Source organism: Bacillus rossius, chromosome 10, assembly GCF_032445375.1.
Source record: "Bacillus rossius redtenbacheri isolate Brsri chromosome 10, Brsri_v3, whole genome shotgun sequence".
Classification (NCBI taxonomy): domain Eukaryota; kingdom Metazoa; phylum Arthropoda; class Insecta; order Phasmatodea; family Bacillidae; genus Bacillus; species Bacillus rossius.
In genome coordinates, this window is record NC_086337.1 from 17,806,347 (window position 1) to 17,827,402 (window position 21,056).

At 40.6% G+C, this 21,056-nt stretch overlaps 1 protein-coding gene across 1 annotated transcript in view; it reads left to right on the forward strand.

Annotated features, from left to right (window-relative positions):
* The first annotated feature begins 4,268 nt into the window (after positions 1–4,268).
* Positions 4,269–21,056, forward strand: part of LOC134535805 (phosphatidylglycerophosphatase and protein-tyrosine phosphatase 1) — a 35,007-nt gene continuing 18,219 nt past the window's right edge. Inside the window, exons 1-3 of the mRNA XM_063375085.1 lie at positions 4,269–4,708; positions 7,474–7,554; positions 9,774–9,965. Coding sequence (XP_063231155.1) covers positions 4,571–4,708; positions 7,474–7,554; positions 9,774–9,965 — 411 coding nt within the window. The 5' untranslated portion in view covers positions 4,269–4,570. The remainder of the gene's footprint in view (positions 4,709–7,473; positions 7,555–9,773; positions 9,966–21,056) is intronic.

Consider the following 21,056-nt stretch of genomic DNA (forward strand, 5'->3'; position numbering starts at 1 on the left):
GACGGCTCGACTACCCCGTCGCGAAGCATGTCCGCCACTTGCTCCCGGATGGCCCTCTGTTCCCGGAACCCGTAGCCTCTCGGGGCCTCGTGTACTGGGTTGTCGTGGGTGGTCGGGATGTGGTGTTCGGTGATGGTGGTGCGTTTCAGTGGGTCGGCTACCGCGAAGACGTCCTGCCTTTCTGCCAACACGCGTTCCACTGCTGCTCGGTACTCGTGGGGGACGTTGTGGCGGAACTGGTCTAAGGTTACTTTCTCCCCCTGACTCTCGGGGGTAGTGCCTATGGCGTACACCGTGAGCCGCTCGCGGGTGCCAATGTAAACTCGTCTGGGTTTCATTTCGATCACCGCATCTTGTCTCGCTAACCATGGTTGGCCTAGTACTATCCCTTCGTGTAAGTCCTCCACCACTAGGGCGGTTACCGTGGTGACGTCGTCCCGAATGCGTACCTCGAGTTCGGCTTGCCCTACTGTCCTTCCCGGTTGCGTGCTGGTTGCTAACCGTAACTCGGCTTGGTGGGGCTGCAGCGCGCCGGGGGGTACCAGGTGGGGGGCCACGAACACGTGGCTCGCGCCCGTGTCTACCAGGGCCGCCGTGGGTTGCCCGTTGACTTCCACTGGGATACGGAGTAGGCCGTCGCGAGGGCGGACTAGCTGGTTTATCTGCGGTGTGGCTGCTTCCGCGGCGGGTGTGGGTTGGCTCGGGTTACTCGGAGGCGCGGGTTTTACCGCCGTGCCCCCGGATGGGCGTTTCCCGACGTGTTGGTGAAGGGTGGTGTTTGCCGGCGTGGGCAGTCGACATGCCAGTGGCGGGTACCTGCGGGGCAGCCCAACTGGCATCGCGGTAGTGGGGGTTCCTGCTGTGTCGATGACCCATCGGGCCTACCAGGTGGTGGTGCGTCCTCGATGGCTCGTCGCGGGCGGTCGGGTGGGTAGCCCCCTGCTTCCCTGTTCTGGACGCTGGCTATTCTCTGACCCATTGGGCGTCTGGCCAGGTCCCGGCCGGTGTTCGGGGGGTCGTAGTGTCGCAGTCCCCGGATGTTCCGTTCCGTGTCTATGGCTTGTCGGACGTAATCCTCGACTTCCTCTGCGCGGTGACACCGCATGAACGGTTGCAGTTCATTGTGTAGGAGGGTGGTAATGGTTGCGAGCGCGGTGGCTGGCGCGGCGCCGGGTGCTACTCGATTGAACAGTTGCATTTTCTTGGCCAGAAACTGCTCGACGGGTTCGCCGTCGCGTTGGCGTTCGCCATAGAACTGTGTCGTGCATTGGACCAGTGCGTGTTCCGTGTCAAATCGGCGGTTGAATGACGTGGCAAACTCCTCCCAGGGCATGCCGAAGCGTCCCCAGATGTTCCACCATTGGCGGGCGGTCCCCTTCAGCTGTTCGCTCGCTCGCCCCGACCATTCATCGGTCGGTATTCCGGACCGTGCCAGTCTAACCTCGCAGTGTGTTAGGAAGTCTCTGGGTACTTCGTGCCCTATTCCGCTGAACTCGGGTAGTGCTAACTTCCCTGTGTAGCACGGGTTGCGTGTATGCATCCCCATGTTTGGTCCGGTGATTGCGCTTGGTGGTGGGATGTATTTGGGTGCCAGATTGGTCCGGGCACTCGTGAGGCCCATAGTCGGTAGTATGCCTCCCAGTGTGACGTTAGCTTGTGCCTCCGTCTTAAGCGGTGCCCATGACCACGGTAATTGGGTGTGCGGCTCGCCGAGTAACGTCTCGCTCCAGGGCTTGCCCCAGGTCTGTTCGGTGACGTTGTCCCGGGTGTTCGCGCATTGGCATGTCCTGTACCACGGCAGTGATCCCGTCAATAGGTCTATTTCCCTTGGTAATAGGCAACGCGTGCACACGAGGTCTGTAGGTGGTGCCTGCATGTTGAGCTGTATGTTGTACGTTCAAGTTCGCCGTCTGTGACGGGCTGTTCGTAGTCTGGACGCGTGTTGTAGCGCGCGGGTTTTAGATCGGCGGCGGGCAGGTGCCCGGACAGCCGCACAAAGAGGAGGCGAAAACGGTCCGCGCGGAGTGGGGGTATCGGGATGGTTGCCCGAAGCGGAGAGCGTGGAGCGGAGTGACGAGGTGGGGGTAGGTGCCCGGACAGCCGCACAAAGAGGAGGCGAAAACGGTCCGCGCGGAGTGGGGGTGGTGACGTCGCTCCGTTGCTCGCCTCGCCGTGATGACGTGCGGGGGTGGGGGTGGTTGGAATGTCCTTTGTCCGCTCGCCTCGTCGCGCCGGTCTGTCTGGCCTTCGACCCTTCCTGTGTCCAAAATGGCCGTTTCGTGTCTCCGCTGTCGCCTGTTGGTGAATTTATTTCGAAAATGTCCAGAAGTGAGAAAAAAAAATTTTTCACGTTATTTTCTGCCCCACGCAGCGGGCGCCAAATGCCGTCGTCCGGGGTCTCGGGCTCGAGTCCCGGTGTGGCTCCTAGTGGGAAAAGGCGGTTCTTGCTACGTATTGTCCGGGTGGGCGCCAGACTAGCTCGGTTCTAGTCGTGAGTTTGGGGGTCGTGGATGTATGTGCCCCTGCGTGGCCCACTAGGGCCGGCGGCGGTGTTGCGTGAGATGATTTTAAATAAGAGGCGTGGAGTTAAGGTGGTGGTGTCGTACCTTTTATTCATAGGAACGAGTCGTACACAATACAACACTCTACAGAGGTCCCCGGGGGGGGTTTACTCGTTATTCCGTGGCGCCGTATGGTTTGTGTTCCGCGTTACGTGGCCTCGGACGCTGCTACGTCTCATACGTCTCACTGGTTACACGGGTAACGTAATTTCGTAACACAAAGGCGGGACACAAAATACACTGAATTAAGGGGGTGCGCACAAGTTACGTGGCACTCGTTACTCGGGTAACGTAAGTTAGCAATACAAAGTACGGGACACAAAAATACACTGAATTAAGGGGGCGCGCACAAATTACGTGGCACTCGTTACTCGGGTAACGTAAGTTAGCAATACAAAGTACGAGACACAGAAATACACTGAATTAAGGGGGCGCGCACAAGTTACGTGGCACTCGTTACTCGGGTAACGTAAGTTAGCAATACAAAATACGGGATACAAAAATACACTGAATTAAGGGGGTGGACGATTGGAGACGGCCAATCCCGTATGCAAATGTCTCGGCGCGGGTGTTGTGCCCACTGTGGTGAAACACGCACCGCAATTAAGTTTGTCCAAGTTCCCTTGCGGGTTTGTGGTCAGCGCCGTGCGCGTGACCTTAAATAAAGTTCTGTAAGTTGCGGGAGGCGGCCCGTGCCGTATACTGAAGAGCAGCCCCGCTGACCAAGTGTGGTGCGGGGTGTCTTTAAATTGATGCGGCCGGATTAGGTCCTGGACCGAAAAAAGGGACCGGGTACTCACGGAGAGGTTAAGTAATAAAAGGGGTTCTGTTAATTAGTGACTATATTTACCGGACGTTACTTTCGATGTAGACAAAGGATGTTGCCTCTCCGTGGGACGTAGGTCCGCCCCGGTCCGTGAGCTGCGCTGAACTGCCGAACTGGCATGGCGTCCGAGGGAGGCTCGGCCTCTCTCGCGCCAGGCGTGACCTCATTACGCTAGACTCCAAACGGGTGTGTCTGGAAGAGATTTTATTGTCGCTAAAATCCTAATTTAATGTTTTAGGAGGAATGGGTACGGTTCTTCTCTTGTCTACTCAGGTTTCCGCGGCTTTGTCTTTGATTGCTGTTCGGGTCGCCTGACTCGGGTGGGCCATGGCCAGGGGTGTGTTCCGTTAGCGGGAGCGTATACTGGCGGGTGCAGGTCGGGCTCTGGGGTGGTCGTCGGCCAGACGACGTCAAGCCAAATCGGGAGCCCGCACTCAGACCCTTCCTTTCGTAAGATTTAAACTGTAATTTTTTCTCGTTTTGCGACTGATCATTTTCTTCTTTTATCCGGTTCGTTAGGTAGATATAAAAACGAGAAAAAAATGACGGTTTTAAGCCGTAATCGTAATTACATCCAGATGCAATACAAGTGCCAGGTATTCTCTTTTAACACTTCAACTTAACTAACAAATTCGAGAAAATTTTAACGAATTTACAAATATTAGCCATTTACCTAGCACCTAAACGTACGAAAAAATTACTAGTTCTGGAAAATGGTCATAAATTATGACAGAATTATGAATAATATCATATTTTATACGAAACCTCCATTTAACATAATGTTACTGATGGGTTTAACTATTACTAGCGCTATTAGTTTGTAGGCCGCCGCGAATGGTACTAAGCCGATGAGACACGCAAAGGCAAGGGATAAGAAGTTGTCAGACCTATCTATAAGACCGTGATATTATCAATATAAACATAAACACGAGAAACGTTGAACTATAGTAAGAACATAGTTCTGGTTGTGGACGGACTAAATCGTTAACAAAGAAAAAGTTTAAATGAAATGAATTTGTATTTTATATGTTGAACAAAACGTAATTTGGTGTTGATATTTTGCTTGTTAGTAAATCTTCCAAACAATTTTTTAAGTGAAAGGAAATGACGTTTACGTCAGGTGTTATAAATAAACATTCATAACTCCATTTGTTATAGGACAAAAGTGTATTTCTTTGCAGTCATGCTTGCTCGTATTTCGTTTTATCCTACTTTGTTTTACAATGTTGTTATGGAAAAAATTTCTCATCGTCGATGGTACGACCGCATAGACGAAACTGTTATATTGGGTGCCTTGCCGTTCAGAAGCATGACGAACAAGGTAAGTGACGTCGAGCGTTTACACGCCCCTACACAATAACGTAAAGTTTTTGGTAACTTGGTAATGTTGTCAATCGGGTCAATAACCCATACAAGATTATACGGCGGTGGTTTTGTATCCGTGGTGGTGACAGCGAGATGGGTTAGGTGGTGTGTGGATTAGAAGAGAAGGAGAAGGTTAGATGCATCACCATCTGTGGAGAAGGTGGGTAGGAAAACTATTCATTCCTTTTTTAAAAATATTATAACTTGTTTGGAAATAACCGTGTTTACGTGGAATGACTTAGGCGGCTGTTGTCCCAAGCTCTCTGTCTCGGGCGGCCGTGTAAAGGCGGCGGATAGAGCAAACGTCTGCTCTGTGTAGAAAAACTAGTAAGACTGTTCAAGATGAAAAAGAATGAAGGCTGGGAAACAAGAGCGGGGGAGAGAGCTCATGAGTGGAGGACACAGAAGGTGTGGAGGCGAACAGAAAGAGGGAGCAATTGTTCCTGGTTAGTACGGGCAGGAGTGGAATGGGCTGGAGGGTAAAGCATTGGAAGTGAGAGGTGTGAAGGACCTCCAGAGAAAGTCTAAAGGTGTGGTAGAGTAAATAAATGGGTGGACTTCTTGCCACCGGGAGGAAGCTCAATTTTGCAGGTTATCAATTAAATCAATCAACTAGCAATTTTTCCAAAAATAATTTGTCGAAATAAGAGATGAAAACATTTTTCAACAACAATTTTACTGTATTTGAACTGTGGCCTAGAGCTCCAAAAGATTAGCCTTATTGGGGAAAATCCCAGCCATCCCTGAAAACCTCAATCTTTCCAGCAAAACTTGCGTATCGAAAATAACCTAATATTCCTGGAAAACATTACTTTTGCTGAAAGACCACACTACCAACGGCAATGTTTATTAACAATAATTACACCAAAAACACACATATGTCAAACTAGGTGCTGCACCAAGAATTGGGTGAAGTATTCAGATAATTTTTGCAGTATCACACTGATTCATATGCCTTTCACTAATTTATAAAACAATATTACATATTTAGCATTCACAAACCTAATCAACATTTCTGCACAACCATATCTTGTCTGAGTTAGTTGGTACCTAATGACTTGCCAAAGTTATAAAAACGGAACCTGAAATTCACAGATATACCTATTACAATTGCATGAATATTTTATAGTAAATCTTCAAAAATGAAAATAGAAAAAAATATTTCACTATATTGTAAAAAAAAAAAATTCAAACAATGAATGGCTACAATAGAATTGGTGAGAAATTGTAGAAATTATAATCAAAAATTTATACTGTATATGATTTCCCATTGTGTAGTTTTAAAGCAAAGTACTTGTGTTTAGCCTTGAAAAGACCTTGAATTTTTCAGGTTATTTGAAAATAAAAGAGTGTAAAATAACATTAAATTTGATGAGAAGCCACTACTGATAAAGTATTCTGGAATTCTGCCTTGTCATTGGGTCTTATTACCCACATAGGCTATATACATTTCAACAGAACTCATTAGCTACTGAAGGGTTCTGAGCATTCACTCGCATTTCCACAATTTTAGACAATTTATTGCTCACTATAACGTTACACACCACGACCACTTTCACAAGCATCCACAGATGAACTGAAATTATCAATTTGAGGGTGTTAGCTCGAACGGCTTAGGCTCCATCTGGTCACGTCTCACGTACAAGGGGTCCGCTTAGTCAGGGGTGTATTTGTGTCAGTGAGGTGTGGTGACAAGAGAGACGCTCGCTGATGCTTATAGTGCAGTATTGCCTCTAACACAAACTAACTGGCAACCGAATCATTAGGGCCAAGAATCTGTACCGGGTGTTTCATGCCTAAAAATTATTTGAAAAGACACGTTTTAATCCTTTTTAATCTTATAAATTTAAAATAAAAGAACAAAATACAAAAAAACAGTATTACTTGTTTGCCCTCAGCGTAATCTTAAATGCTCTTTGTAAACAGACACCACTAGGATATCTTGAGCAGTTTTCAAATCGCGTGGTTTCTTCTGAAGTTTTTTAATTCAGACTGAACTCTTGAAAATTTGGTAGTTGAAAATGGTTTTGAAGTCGAGGAAAACTATGGTTTACCAAATTAGAAATGAGCGATTATTAATTATAATACGGTTCAAAAACTGCTCTAAAACATGAAACCAATAATTTATATTTACATATATAGGTATATAAAATTTACAACAATGATTATTTTATTAATTTAATTTTATCAATAAACAGTTTTAACTATTTGGTACTCTTTACATTAACTTGTCATGATTAACAATCCTGTATAGTATATTGTTTTCTAGAATACTGGTATCATGATATTAATATGTAAACAAACCAACTTAAAAGAGACTTTTGTACAGGAGAAAACCATTTTTTTATATTTCAGTGCTACTTTCGAAAATAACATATTACATACCTACCTACTATTAGGTTTAGATTCTGAGATTTATTTAATGGTTTTTCGGCTTTGTTTAAGTTGTCTGCTACTATCAGATTTACAGTGTGTAGGTTTTATTTGGCACACCATCGCTGGGTACTTAAATAATCTTACACATATTTATTTCACAAGTTCTTGATGTGAAATGTAGTCTGAATTTACCATTCAAGTTTAAATCATTTGCATGAAATGTTATGATATAATTTGCAAATTATATGTTATTTCAATGTGCTTGTTTATACCAGATATAGAGTGTAATGATTAATTTTATATTAAAATTATTTTGTTTGTGATTTGTTTTTGTTTTTATTGCAGCTATTAAATGAAGAAAACGTGAAAGCGGTTGTGTCCATGAATGAAGATTATGAGCTAAACTTTTTGGCTAATGGCGGAAAGGTAACTTATTCTGAATAGTACCTTGTTATCTATACTAACATTATGGATAAAAAGTATGATTTTGTTTGATTGTTTGTAAGAAGTGAACTCAAAAGATACTTGAGCAATTGAACAAATTCTTTCACGGGTTTAAAGGTACATTACACCAGATAGACTTATGCCATGCCTATGTATAATTTTGAAATTCCACTTCTGAGGGGGTGAAAACATACAACTAAGATTTTACGGTAATCTAGTGAATGCTATGATATTGAGTGTGAATAGTAAAGAAACAAAAACCTCCAACTTTTTTTTACCTTTTACCTTAGATAATGAGTTTGGTTTTATGAAGAACAAATGATATCTTTGAATATACTAGAGCAGGAGATTAAAAAAAAAACTGGGCACAAATAATGTGTGTGAAGAGTTAAGATGTAATTTTTCCCTTTTTCAAAATTGGATGGGTATGGTTTTATAGTAAAAAGAAAGAAAGAAAATCAAGCAGAAAGTAAAAAATTCAGAAAACACAACAAATAACAAAAATACAGAATAACATTGTGTGGTTATTCCAATTTTTTTTTTTTTAATTTTTACATCATAAGAAAGTGTAATTTTTATGTAACATAAACTTTTTCATTTAGAAGTGGTAAACATTTACTTTTTTAATTCCTGGTTTGATGCTATGCATAAGTTGGAAAGTTCAATAAGTGTTTATAGGTACTAGTTATATTTAAATCAATAAGGAACTATGCAAGTTTGTGTTTTGTTGCGTGTGTTACAGCTGTGTTTTATATGGTTATGCCCATTGAACTCTTTTGTGTGGTTCATCCCAGAACATAATGGAGCCAGGTAAAAATGAATTTGGCTTTCCGTAGGGTTAACATTTGCTTGACTTTGTTGGGATAGATTCAGCTACCCTATTCATTGTTTCATCGCTCCACCATCTCATGGGGTTTTAAACTGCAGTGAAGTGTCAAAGTTGTCATTGAGCAAACTAGTCATCGTATTATTCCTGTGTTAATATTTTAAATTGTATTTTTGTGACTTTTGAGTAGGTATTGGCTAATGTTGGAATACTCTCTGTTATATGTTCTGCGTGTTTTAGTGGAAAGAAAAGACAATACAATACAAAAAAGTCATAAAATGTTTGGTGATTTCCAACGGTATGAATAAATTAAAGTGTCTTACTTGTGCATGAAGGTAAACCAAAATTCACACCTTTTCTTTTACAGGCTATGTGCTATAAAAGTTGTTATGGCTGCACCATTGTGCGAAGGTAAAATTGCATCTAACATATTAGCATTGGAGGTACAACTTTATTTCAAGGGTGTGAATGCCTGCATTTACAGTAACGGTTCTTCAAAATGACAGTTTCAGGTCCACAGACGTACTGGATTAGCGATTTTGCCAAATTATTGAACATCTGTATAGTTATATTGAGAATAGAAAAAAAAAGTACAATAATACAGTATGTCCATAAAAGAAAGTCCCAGTTATAAATTTTACTAGTATCAACTGTAAGCGTTGTAAAGTGTAACAATTAAAGTGTAACTCAACAGTTTAAGATAAGCGCAAGCACGAATACTGCTTTGTTGTTCCCTCGCTTGCAGCTCCACCTGCCCTATGCAAAATGGCAACTCCTGAGCGTAAAGCGTTTTGTGTTCTCCGATTTGCTTAAAGTGAATCTGTAATTTCAGTCCAACGTGCATTTTGTTTAAAGTTTAATTGTTGGAAGTCCCGGACCGTTGCATTGGTCGTAATGGCCGAGACGACAGAGCTCTTTTTCACTGGCCTCCACGTTCAGATGGCAACACAATGCTTTTTTTTCCTTTGGGGGCTACGTTTGTATCTACGTTCTGCTGCTACCTAATGATTTGCCAGAGTTGAGACACAGAATTGAAGAGACATCTGCTTCCATTACTCTGGCCGTGTTAACCAAAGTGTGAGAAGAATTGTACTTTAGTTTGGATGTGTGCCATATAACCAAAGGTGCGCATGTTGAACATTTGTAAGAAAAACTAGGTTAGTTTACTTTCAATTCGATGTATGATTTGTTGTAAGTAGTCTAAATTAAACTGTTATACCATTGAAACTGGGACATTCTTTTATGGACATCATGTGCACAAGCAAGAAAAATAAACACAAGCATTGCAGCATACGCTGCTCCGCTGGACCCGACTGTGCCAGAGCAAAGACCACGGACTGTGTTCACGAGCGTGGTCTGTGCCGTGTGCGCGCAGCAGTGGGCGAGGCACGGCGTGCAGTTCCTGCAGCTCAGCACGACGGACATATTCGAGACCCCGGACCAGGACAAGCTGCGCAGGGGGGTGGAGTTCATGGAGCGGTTCCAGGGGTCTCGCGCCAGCGTGTACGTGCACTGCAAGGCTGGCCGGACGCGCAGCGCCACGCTCGTCGGCTGCTACCTCATGAGCGTGAGTTCACCGCCGTCATTGTCATCAAATACCTGTTCGTGTGTCAATCTGTGTAAATAAAAAAATTGGTTGTCTGTAAAGTCGGTTTACGGACGACAGTTTAACTTGACGTCATAACAAAACATTTATGAAATGATTGCATACTTTATGAATAAAATTGAATCATTTTTATTTTAATAATAAAAGAATAAATACTTGAAATTATACTAGTAATCAGATTTTTAAAATGCAAGAATAACTTACCTTTATTGCCGAAATTGTTGTTGTAATAAGCAATGAAAACCACATTAACTTTTCACTTCACTTTATAAACAGTCAAGTGGAAGAGAGATAGATGCGGCGCAAGCGTACAATGAGCGTAACGGGACACAGCATAACGGAAAAATGTGTGTAACGGGACACAGCATAACGGAACCATGTGCGTAACGGGGCCCTTTTTCGTGCGTGCAGCTGGCGTTCATCGATTTATTAGACGTCACGTCAAAACGTAAATGTTCATTTGTACAAAACAGCTAATATCAGAAAGTGTTTCACACATTGCTTTGGAATTTTGACACAACGTTGCATTTGTAAACTTGCGTGTGTTTATATAAAAAAAATTAATAAAAAAAAAAGAGCACGAAGTACACTTGATAGAAGTGAAACTTTTTTGGTAATTCGAACTTTGACTTGTAAGTGTTCTTCTTTATATCTCTTTGGCATCAGAAACATTTGAAAATTTCACTTCAAAAATTTTTAAATTAAATATCTTAGAAACTTGGGATTTTTTTTTTCCCCTCCATTAAACCAGATAGCCACAGCAACGTGTGTGGAATTAAATATAAATATGTATGCAATAAACCCATAATTAATTTACATTTAACAGGAGTCCAAGAAAAATAAATGCAAATGCAGTAATGGCTTTTTACTATTGCATAGAAATTGATGATTGTGTTTTATTTATTATAATAGATGGCTGACTGACATTAGTGATCATAGATTATATATTGCAATCATATGACTTTGAGTTGAGTTAGAAAATACCTTATTGCAAACATGGCACAATATTACATGAATAGTGAGGATTTATGGATGTGTTACAAACAACTGCAATCAGCTGATGAATTTAACTTTTTGTAGACTATTATAGTTTCTGCTGGCAATGAAAAATTTAAAATTGAATTCAAAATTTTTAAATATCGGTAGCCTATACCTTCTGTCAGTTTTGATCTTGGAATCAACTTTTTTAACAATGCCTAAGTTGTTAATGCAATTGCCCCAAGAATAAGATTGCAGGCACTAAAGAGTTATGTGTTCAATTCATGTTTCCATAAAAAAAAATAAACTTAAAATTGCCCTTTTTATGTCTATTTGTTTACACACATTCACTATATCAGCTATTTATTTTCATCCCTCAATTTTCTTGGAGCATCAGATCACTGAATTGTTTTCAGATAAATTTATTCTGTAACTTTTAATTTTGATTGGTTTTTTAATTTCTTTATAGTCCCAGAAATTTCTTTCATTGATGTGCATGAAATTTGTTTATCCACAATTGATTGTTATTGGTTCTTCATTTGGTTTTAAAGGACTCTCAATTCTTTGTATGTTAAGACTAACTTGAAGTGTTTTCATGAAGATAAATTATGACAATTATTTTATTATCAGTAAAAAAGACCATATAATTATTTTTTTTTCATATCGTTCAGGTTTTCATTTCTTCTTGTGTTTTTTATTTCTGAGATGATACAGTTTAAACCATACATTTAGATTTTGTACCTGACCTGTGTGAAATTTACAGAGCTAGTGAGTGGTATGCATTAAATACACTCTTACTAGGTTGGCTTAATGTAATTCATTATATTGAAACCATAAAGCTATTAAAAGTTTGAAGTGCATACATAAGTCTTGGTCATATTTTATAGTTTGGCAATATGTCATATAAACTGGTGAAACTGGCAAGAAAGTGTGCTAGTTTTTAGCTTGTCATTGCAATATGTTAGGTCTTCTTTTATCTGTAACTATGATAGGGGATATCTTCCGAAAATAATTATTGAAATTAACTTGTCATGTTAATTTTCAAAGTAAATACAACTTTGTCAGAATGTGTGATAATTTATTTTGGGATGGACATAACATGCAACGTGTCATTGTCATTAGTAAAAACATGTTATCAGTAGTGTTGGGAAATATCAATGTTTGGTAACTGAATTGACTGCTATTGTACATACAGTCATGGACAGAAAAACTTGAGCTGATGTTTGTTCAGCAAGTCAAAGGACCTTACCTTTCACAATACAGTAGAACCCTGTTATAATGTTCCTGCCTATAATGTTTTCCTGCTTATAATGTCATATTTTCAATGTCCCAAAATTTTCCCCATAAGGACAATGTGTTTACTTCCTGTGTATAATGTTTCACGAATTATGCATTTCCTGCTTATAACTTTCGTTTTATAAACTTAAAATTTTTTTGAAAACCTCTATATATTCTATATATCAAAGGTACCTATGTTTGCAGCTACTTGTCTGTAGGCATTTTCGTCTTGGAAAAAAAAAACTTTCATCCCTTGCCATTCAGTGTGATTTCAGATGAACATACATAGTTCTACAGTATTTTAGTCTGTCAACCGTTCCATGATGGCACAAAAAAAAGTCATAAAGCATTTTATATTGCTTAAAGAGTTGAATTTGTTTCATTCCTAGATAAATATCCACAGTAAAGACATGTTCAAGTGGCGAAGGAATTGGACATAGTCATTCCACGCTAACGTTATTGTTGTGAATTGTGAGACTTACAAAAATTTGGCAGTATGTATTTAAAGACAAAAAAAATATATAAGCTGAAAGAAAAATGTGGACTTGTTTTAAGAAAATTCAGGCTTCAAGTTAAACCATCAGTGGTTTTAACACTCACTGACGGGTGCTTAATTGATATTTCCTGCTTATGTTTTTCTTTTCTTTTGGCCCCTTAAAAAATGTTATAACAGGGTTCTACACGTAAGGGGTGTATTTGAATAGAAAGTACAGAATGCAATGCAGTCCATCTTGTTTAAAACTATCTAACAGCTTTAAATATTTTATGTATTTATTTATATATTTTGAATCAAGGGCCAATTATTTGTCAGCTTAAGTGTTACAGGTCTCAGCATATAATATCTCCATAAATTAACATAACAATGAAAAATGTTATCTTGATTATTTGTTCATTGTTATTTTGCAAGTTGAAGACAGTAACTCTTTATTTGTTTACCACCCCTCCCTCCAATTTGTTTTAAAGGAAAAAAAAAGTTTTTATATTAACAAATATTAATGTTCTGCAAACCAATATATTTCAAAGTTTATAAAATACTATTCTCAAACTAATGATTTGTGGTACAAAATTACGTTAAAACATTATAAAAATTTGTATCAAATCAAATTTCAGCTTTACAATATACATAATTCATGTTCAGGAGGACATAATCATTTCAGAAGATTTTTTTAATGCTCTTTTAGTGAATGAAACAAACTTTTGGCATGATTTCTTACACCAGTTAAAAGTGCATCCAATAGATAGTCAGTAATCACAAAAGTGCTACCAGATATATTTCTTCAACTTAGTTTGTCTAGTACTGGTGAAGTAAGAAAACTCCCTGCTAGAATTTATTCCCCCAATTTTACCCTCCCCCCTCCTCTCAGATTTCTTATGTGAGAGTGATATTGACTTCTGTGGTGTAGTCAGTTTCACACTGACAGTTTCAAACCCCGAAACTGTGTTGATACGTGAGGCACTAGCGAGAGCGAGTGACTACGTGTCGAGCCAAATGACAGGCAGCACATTTGACTTGAATTTCGGGTTGGTTGTCACTTTGGCTGAGGATTCAACACCACTTAAATCTCATAAACTTTGAAAGCTACAGATTTGGAGTAAATATATCTTAGCAGAGCAGACATAGCTCGTGGTCGTTACGCATAACTCACCCGGTTAATATTTGCAGTGATGACGTAATGAGCGTTGGTGGGGAGCGTCGAATTGAAGTCAGCGAGAGCTGTAACTCCAGAAGTAATAGACTGAGTGATTTAGACTTAAGTTGCTTGTGAATGAGCACTGAGTGATGCTAGTTGAGTGGATTAACTATAAGTTACTAACATTGGGTTTGGAGCCATTAATCCCAAAATGCCTAAACTAATACAGGTTATGTTGGAGAAAAGAAAGAAAACAAGTGAAATTGCCTGAGCAGTAGCAATTAAAATGCAGAGAAGGCAAAAAGTAGCCGAGAGAAATGAGCCAGTGGGGCAAAACAAGCCCCCGAACGAGGCGCAAAATTTGTGCTCAAGCGTGCCTCAGCCGTTAACCTCGCGAGAAGCGATGGGAAATGCTGAAAATTGTTTGGCAATGGATGTGGATATGCTCTCTGATGATTCTGATGTTGATACGGAATCAGTTGAGTCAGTGGTTTTGAGCGATGGGCCGAGTTTGTTGCAGTTTGGTGTAGCAATTTTTTTGGTGTAGCAATTGTTCTGTTGTGGCCACCAACCATTAATTAAGATGTTCATCGAATTCATGTCAAAAACTAAAGCAACATCAAATTTGTTAAATTATTTTATTTATTTCATACACAACATTCTCGAGCAGCACAATGGAAATTCATGAAGCAAACCCCTAGCGGCTGTAGTCCAAAATGCAGCCTACCCAGAATATTTTTCCTGAAGCATTGTGAGTTTCAACTTCACTCCGGGTCACATTCCAGGATCATCCCAGCTCTCGTATACTGGTAACAATAATAGCTCAAGAAGTAGGGATAAAAACAACATAAAAATAATTATTAATTTCAGGGGTGGCCAAGTTTTAAATAGTAGGATTACTATCAACAACAAACAACAAACCCTTCTCTCTGAGCCATTGATTTGTTTATGGTAGTACTTAAGTACAAGCAACTGGGCATTATGACTTTCGTTTATAGAAGTTGAAGTATTTCATTTACTAAGTGAAATTTTGCAAAAAAATTTTTATCTTTGACTTCAGTCTGTTGAACAGTTCAGTAGTGACTGCCTGTTAGAATAGACGGCCAACTGCGAACTATTAATTAAAAATAACATGGGAAACATGAAGCTGTGCTTACACTCTCAGTGTATGTGGTAAGTGGGCCAAAATGTGAGACAGTGTGACACTCAAGTCGATACACTTGCCTGATGACAATTTTCTGGTTCGTAGTGATGGAGTGAAGTTTTGAATGAGTACGCCAATTGAAACCTCAGTGTTTCGACACTTAACACAACACACAACACAGTAGTCATCTCTACTTAGTTTGGCAAGGATGGGTCTGGCATTTTTAGTGTCGAGTGAAGGTTATTTAAACTGTCCTGCATTTATCAAGATTTAAAGGTTTTTACGAAGCGTGTAGTGATGTGTGATGTATTTGCCAGTATTACTTCCTTCCTCCATGTGGCATTAGTTTAGCTTTTTACTGTTAGGTGCCTGCAAATATTCAAAATTTTGGGATTTAAATTCAATAATTAAATGTTTAACTATAATATTTGAATTGAATAATTATTTCAATTACTTGTGTGTGTAATTTGTTTGTGTGTTTGTGTTTGTTTGTGTGTACACAAATATGAGAGAGAAATAATGTGGGATTATGATGTAATTTTATTGAGAATACTCCTCTTTATATTTAACAAGTTGGATCAACAAAAATTAATTTTTAAACCTAAAACTTTTACAATTTTTAGAAAATTCATTGCCAGATATTTTCATTTTCTTGCAGTTTACCCCACCCTATTATGATTTTGTATAAGTAAGTAACTAAGTATACAGTATAAATTTCTCTTTTTTTGTTTTACTGTTTTATGCAGAATTTTTTTTTTTTTGGTCTCCAGGAAAGTGTTCAAAAATTTTCTTATTTAACTTCAGTTTGAAATTTAATTGATATTAAAAAAAAATTGGTTGTCTGTAAAGTCGGTTTATGGACGATAGTTTAACCTGACAACGTCATAACAAAACATTGATGAAATGATTGATCCAGAAGAAAAGGAAATATCATATTCGGCCTGAGACTGAGCCGTAATAGGTTTTTGCAACCAAACCATTTAGGCATTAAAAATATTATATTCTTTGAGGAAGAATTTTTTTTTAATTTTTCTATCTTTTGCATGATAAAATCTACCTCTGCATACTTTTATGAATAAAATTGAATCATTTTTTATTGAATTATCACTATTTTGTATGGATACAAAGGAGTGAAATGAAATGTGCAATTGAATTAATAAATTTACTTTTATTTGCATTCATTAATTCAAATATATTTATTACTTTTGAAATGTTGCGTGTGCCGTATTTATTTTTACAAGTACAAAAAAAAATTTCGCAGCTGCCGGGTATTGAACCGACAATCTTTAGTTTAAGAGTTAGGTACGCTAACCACATGCCCACAAGGCCATACTAAAGTAATGTAGTTTCAGATGTTATATATATATTTATAAAAATTTTGTTCACGGTGTGCTGTTACTATTTTCATAATGCACAGAAAGTTATGACTTATTTTAATGATATTATTATTTATAAAAACTTATTATATTGACTGTTATTATTATTATGAAATTTTATTATTTAATTTGTATATTGTTCGCCCGCAAAAGTTATTTAAATATATTTTTTATTAATTATGTATATCTACGAGAGCTATGCTCTATGACCTGAAATGGACTTATATGGACAGCCAATTGAGTATACCCCTCTAAGGACTAATGAACTTAACGAATAAACGATGATTTTATTCGGGGTATTACTTAAAGAAATTTTCATTGTTGGAAATTTTCGTTTTAAATTTACCGCATTTTTGTGTTTTCAATTGTATTAATGAGTGTTATTTACAGTATTTATATTGTAAATTACGCTAATCGATTTTGGTTTCGGCCAATGAGAGGCCGTGTTTTAGATGTGAGGCGTCTAGAACGTCTTAATTAAAAAGAATGGTTGTATGAAGGCGTCTGATGCCGACGCAAAGGCGCGAGGCCTATTATAAATTTGAAAGATAGCTAGCTAAATTATGCCATCCGACACTCAGGATGAGCTTAAACGACGTATAAATAAATAATGTGTAAGATTATAAGGGCATATTCTGACGGATATGTTATTAGGAGTGAAAATCTGTAAGTAAAGATTTTGCATTTTGTATCGCCCATAGACATACCCAGCTGTATGTAATTTCGTCGTAAATAACTCCGATTTGACTACAAACTGATTAGTTTTCACGTAAAAGGTGTCAATTATCCTGAACTACGTCATGAATTGTTAGTTCCAAGATTTAAATTATTATTTTATTTTGTGAAACCCAGAGGTAAAATGGGAGTACAAGTTTCGTGTCTCTACCATATAAACTGAGTTAAGCCAAGGCAAATACGAACCCAAATATAAACATAAATAGTAATCATACAAATTAATTGTGGTATGATTTCAAACATTTTTCTGTTATGTAAGAATGCGTCCGTAAAAACATCATTTGATTGATTTTCTGAACTTACACTAACGAACTTTTGTGAACGATTCATGTGTGCTACGTATTTTCCTGATGTTTAATTTACATAAGCGCATATCCACGAGTCATGTTCAGTATCGTTAGGATTGTTTTTCTGTGATTTTTTTTATCTAATTATATTAATATTGATTTTTATCTCTACACATATGTTAGTTGTCCCTGATGAATAGCCATTTTATTCTTAATAATAAAAACCTGAATTATATCCCTATGTGTTGATATATGATACCTAGCTACCTGTGTCCAAGAGTGTGTGTTTCATGATAATAACATTTTATGCATGTTTCTAAGGGTTAGAGTACAAGAGCATAACAGTACCATTGACACACACACATATATATATATTTTTTTTAATTAGTGACAGCCAGTGTATATCGTCCCGACAGCACACACACAACAAAAGGGTCTATTTATAAATCAACGAGTACTATTAATGGTACTGGCGCCAGCAGTAAGCATACACCAACAAGTTTAGCAGCAGTACAGTATAGAAAGTGGCGCACATAAACGTGGGGCCCGAGTGTGTTGACACTGAGTTGTCACACCTTATTTCAAGTTGTCATTTGATCCTGCATAGTGTATCTAATCCATTATAATAACATGGCACACAACCACCCCACATACTCGCTCAGGAGTCGGCGTGACAGTATGTGTGAAGACTGCGATAACACAGGGAATTCAGGAAGTGACACGGCGACTACATCATCAGCAGGGGGTTCACCAGGGAACACTTGTGTGGAGGGACCTAGTGATCATTCTACCACCGTGACTGAGAGGTTAGGGCGGCCCATGTCACCAGCAACAGGGGAGCAAGAGGAAAGGGAGGCCACTGTCCCTAACATCACACCATTGCCAGATAATACTGCTACATCACCTGTGACACTGGAAGCACTCATGCAGTTATTACGGCAGAATAATAGTTAAATGGAGCAGCATAATGCATCCCTAAATGCGAAATTAGAACAGAATAATACTCAACTAAATGCGAAATTTGAACAGAGTAATACTCAAATGGAGCAGCATAATGCATCCCTAAATGCGAAACTTGAACAGAACAATACTCAAATGGGGAGGCTTACGACTGAGTTGGGAGCGCTGAGGGATCAGACCAACTCAGGATTAAAGAGCCTGGAACACAGCATTGAGGTTAGGTTGGCCCAGCAACACGAACAGGTCCAACAGATATCTGAGCAGGTAACACAGAACAGTAGTCGTGTGGACAGTCTGGAGACTCATGTAACATCCATACGAAACATGATCTCAAATGAACACCAGGGACAAGCTAGCGCCAGGGAGGAAGTGCGAGGACATCTCCAGCATCTCGAACATAGACTAGAGGACATGGAGGTGGCTACTGCCAAACTACGAGATAAAATCGAGCACCTTAGTGTACACCCCAGTCCCAGGAGTGAGTCAGCTGACCGCCAAGTTCATGTACCATCACACACAGCCCCTGTGTCAACTGTACCGACTGCCCCAGTAGACAGGCAGCCGTACCCCAGTAGACAGGCAGCCGTACCCCAGTGAGATGTACACAATTCCACGGCTACCCATCCACAATCATCCTACCGTTCAAATGGATCTGCCCAGAGAAACCCCTATATTGAGCCCATCCAACATTGACACGGCCACGCTCATGCACCATCCAGCAAAGCATTGGGCAGAAGCTATGCCCACGTTTGCTGGCAGAGCTACAGAGAACCCCATCCGTTTTCTGAAAAGATTTGAGGAGTACACCTCAACCTTTCATTTGAGAGATACAGAGATACTGAAGTGTCTCAACAGCGCCCTGAAAGGACCGGCATTTTACTGGTGGGAGATGCTGAGTGCATCAACACATAGTTACGCCCAGTTCCAGTCCCTGTTCCACAACCAGTATTGGAACATCCGAATACAGAGTCACCTCCGTGCACAGCTTCACACGGAGAAGTATGACCCAAGGAAGTGCGCGTCCTTGGAAGCGCATCTATCAGCAATGTTTGAGAAGACACGCTACTTGGATCAGCCCATGACGGATGATGAATTCATCGCGGCCATCCTCACGCAGCTCCCACTCAAGTATCAGAAGCAGTTATCAGGCCTGCCGTACCGTGATGTGACAGAGTTCCGCGAGCGCCTTCTCAATTATGATAAACTTGAGAAAATGGACAGAGCACCCAATACCAAGGAGGAGAGTGAGAGGGTACCACAGCCCCACCGACAACAGCCCGTCCACAACTACTGGCAGAATCGCGAGGGAAAACCCAAGGAGCTCAGACAGGCAGCGGTGAACACAATTAACTGGCAGCCAAGAGGAGGAGGAGGACCTAGCCGGAACGATCAATACCAGACAGGCTACAGGAAGACCCCCTATTACAAGAGGAAGACGTGGTGGTCCAACTCCAGGAATTACCACAGCGATGACGAAGCAAACCACCGCCGGAGGCAGGGGGACTACCGAGACAGCAAGCGAAGATCCTTCTCGCCAGAGTCACGGCCACCCAGGGAGTCAGCAGACCGCCGCCGGAGAGCATCGTCAGAAGACGAGCTGGAGTACTGCAAGAAGTACCGCCGTACCGACGAGCCCCGCTACAACGGCAAACCTGAGGACTACCGCCCGCCATATCACTATGCCCCCAGGACTCACGAGACGAGTGGCGGCCATGCCCAGAACAGCCACCTCTCGTACAACCGGAACACACAGATGACAACATTCCCACCACCATTTGCTGCTCCGTCTACATCTCAGCAGACGACGTACTACAACCAGGGACCAGCAAATCAGGTGGCAGCAGAATTTAAAGCTGCTGTGTCTGAAGCAGCAGGGAACCGACAGTGGAATCGTCAAGAAGGAGCCAGATCACCAGCTCCAGGTGGACGTGCCAACACGGGCACGTTAAACTAGAAAGGGTTTCCGTGCGATCGCCCCGAACGGAAAACCCCTATCCAGGCTTAGGGGTGGATAACACAACTCCAGTGTACAGTTGTGTCAGCTACTACAAGTTTCTATGCACAGTAATGTTAAGAGATAGCGAGAGAGAATTTTTGTATCATGAAAATGAGGAAGAATCCATACCTCAAGTGTACGCCATTTGTCCCCAAGTGACACTAAAAATTTGTGACCATGAAGTAACTGCCTTGATAGATAGTGGCGCTGAGGTCACTTGCATCAGTGAAGATTTGGTAAAGTACCTCGAGCAGCAAGGAGTGAACTTACCCAAGCTGCCAGTGCCAGCACTGAAAATCATTGGGGTGACATCCAGAGCAAGCCCTGTTGTCAACAGGCAGGTGTTGATATCAGTAAGAGGCCTAGGCCACCCTAAGGAGATGTTTGCCTTAGTAGTGAAAGGCCTAGCGAAACCCCTTATAATAGGAACCGATTTCCTATCTCAATTTGGCGTTGTGATTGACTTTAAGTTATGTGTCATTCACTCAAGTGATAGTGACAAACCTATATCCCTTAACGGCAAGTGGCACATAAGGAACAATTTTGTGGGAATTCTATGTGATGAACCCATGCACATGAGAATCTACAGCAATCAGACCAGCGAGCAGCTACAAGCCTCATTGGAGGACATTCGACAGTCACTGCAAGGTGCAGCAAGTGTGACACC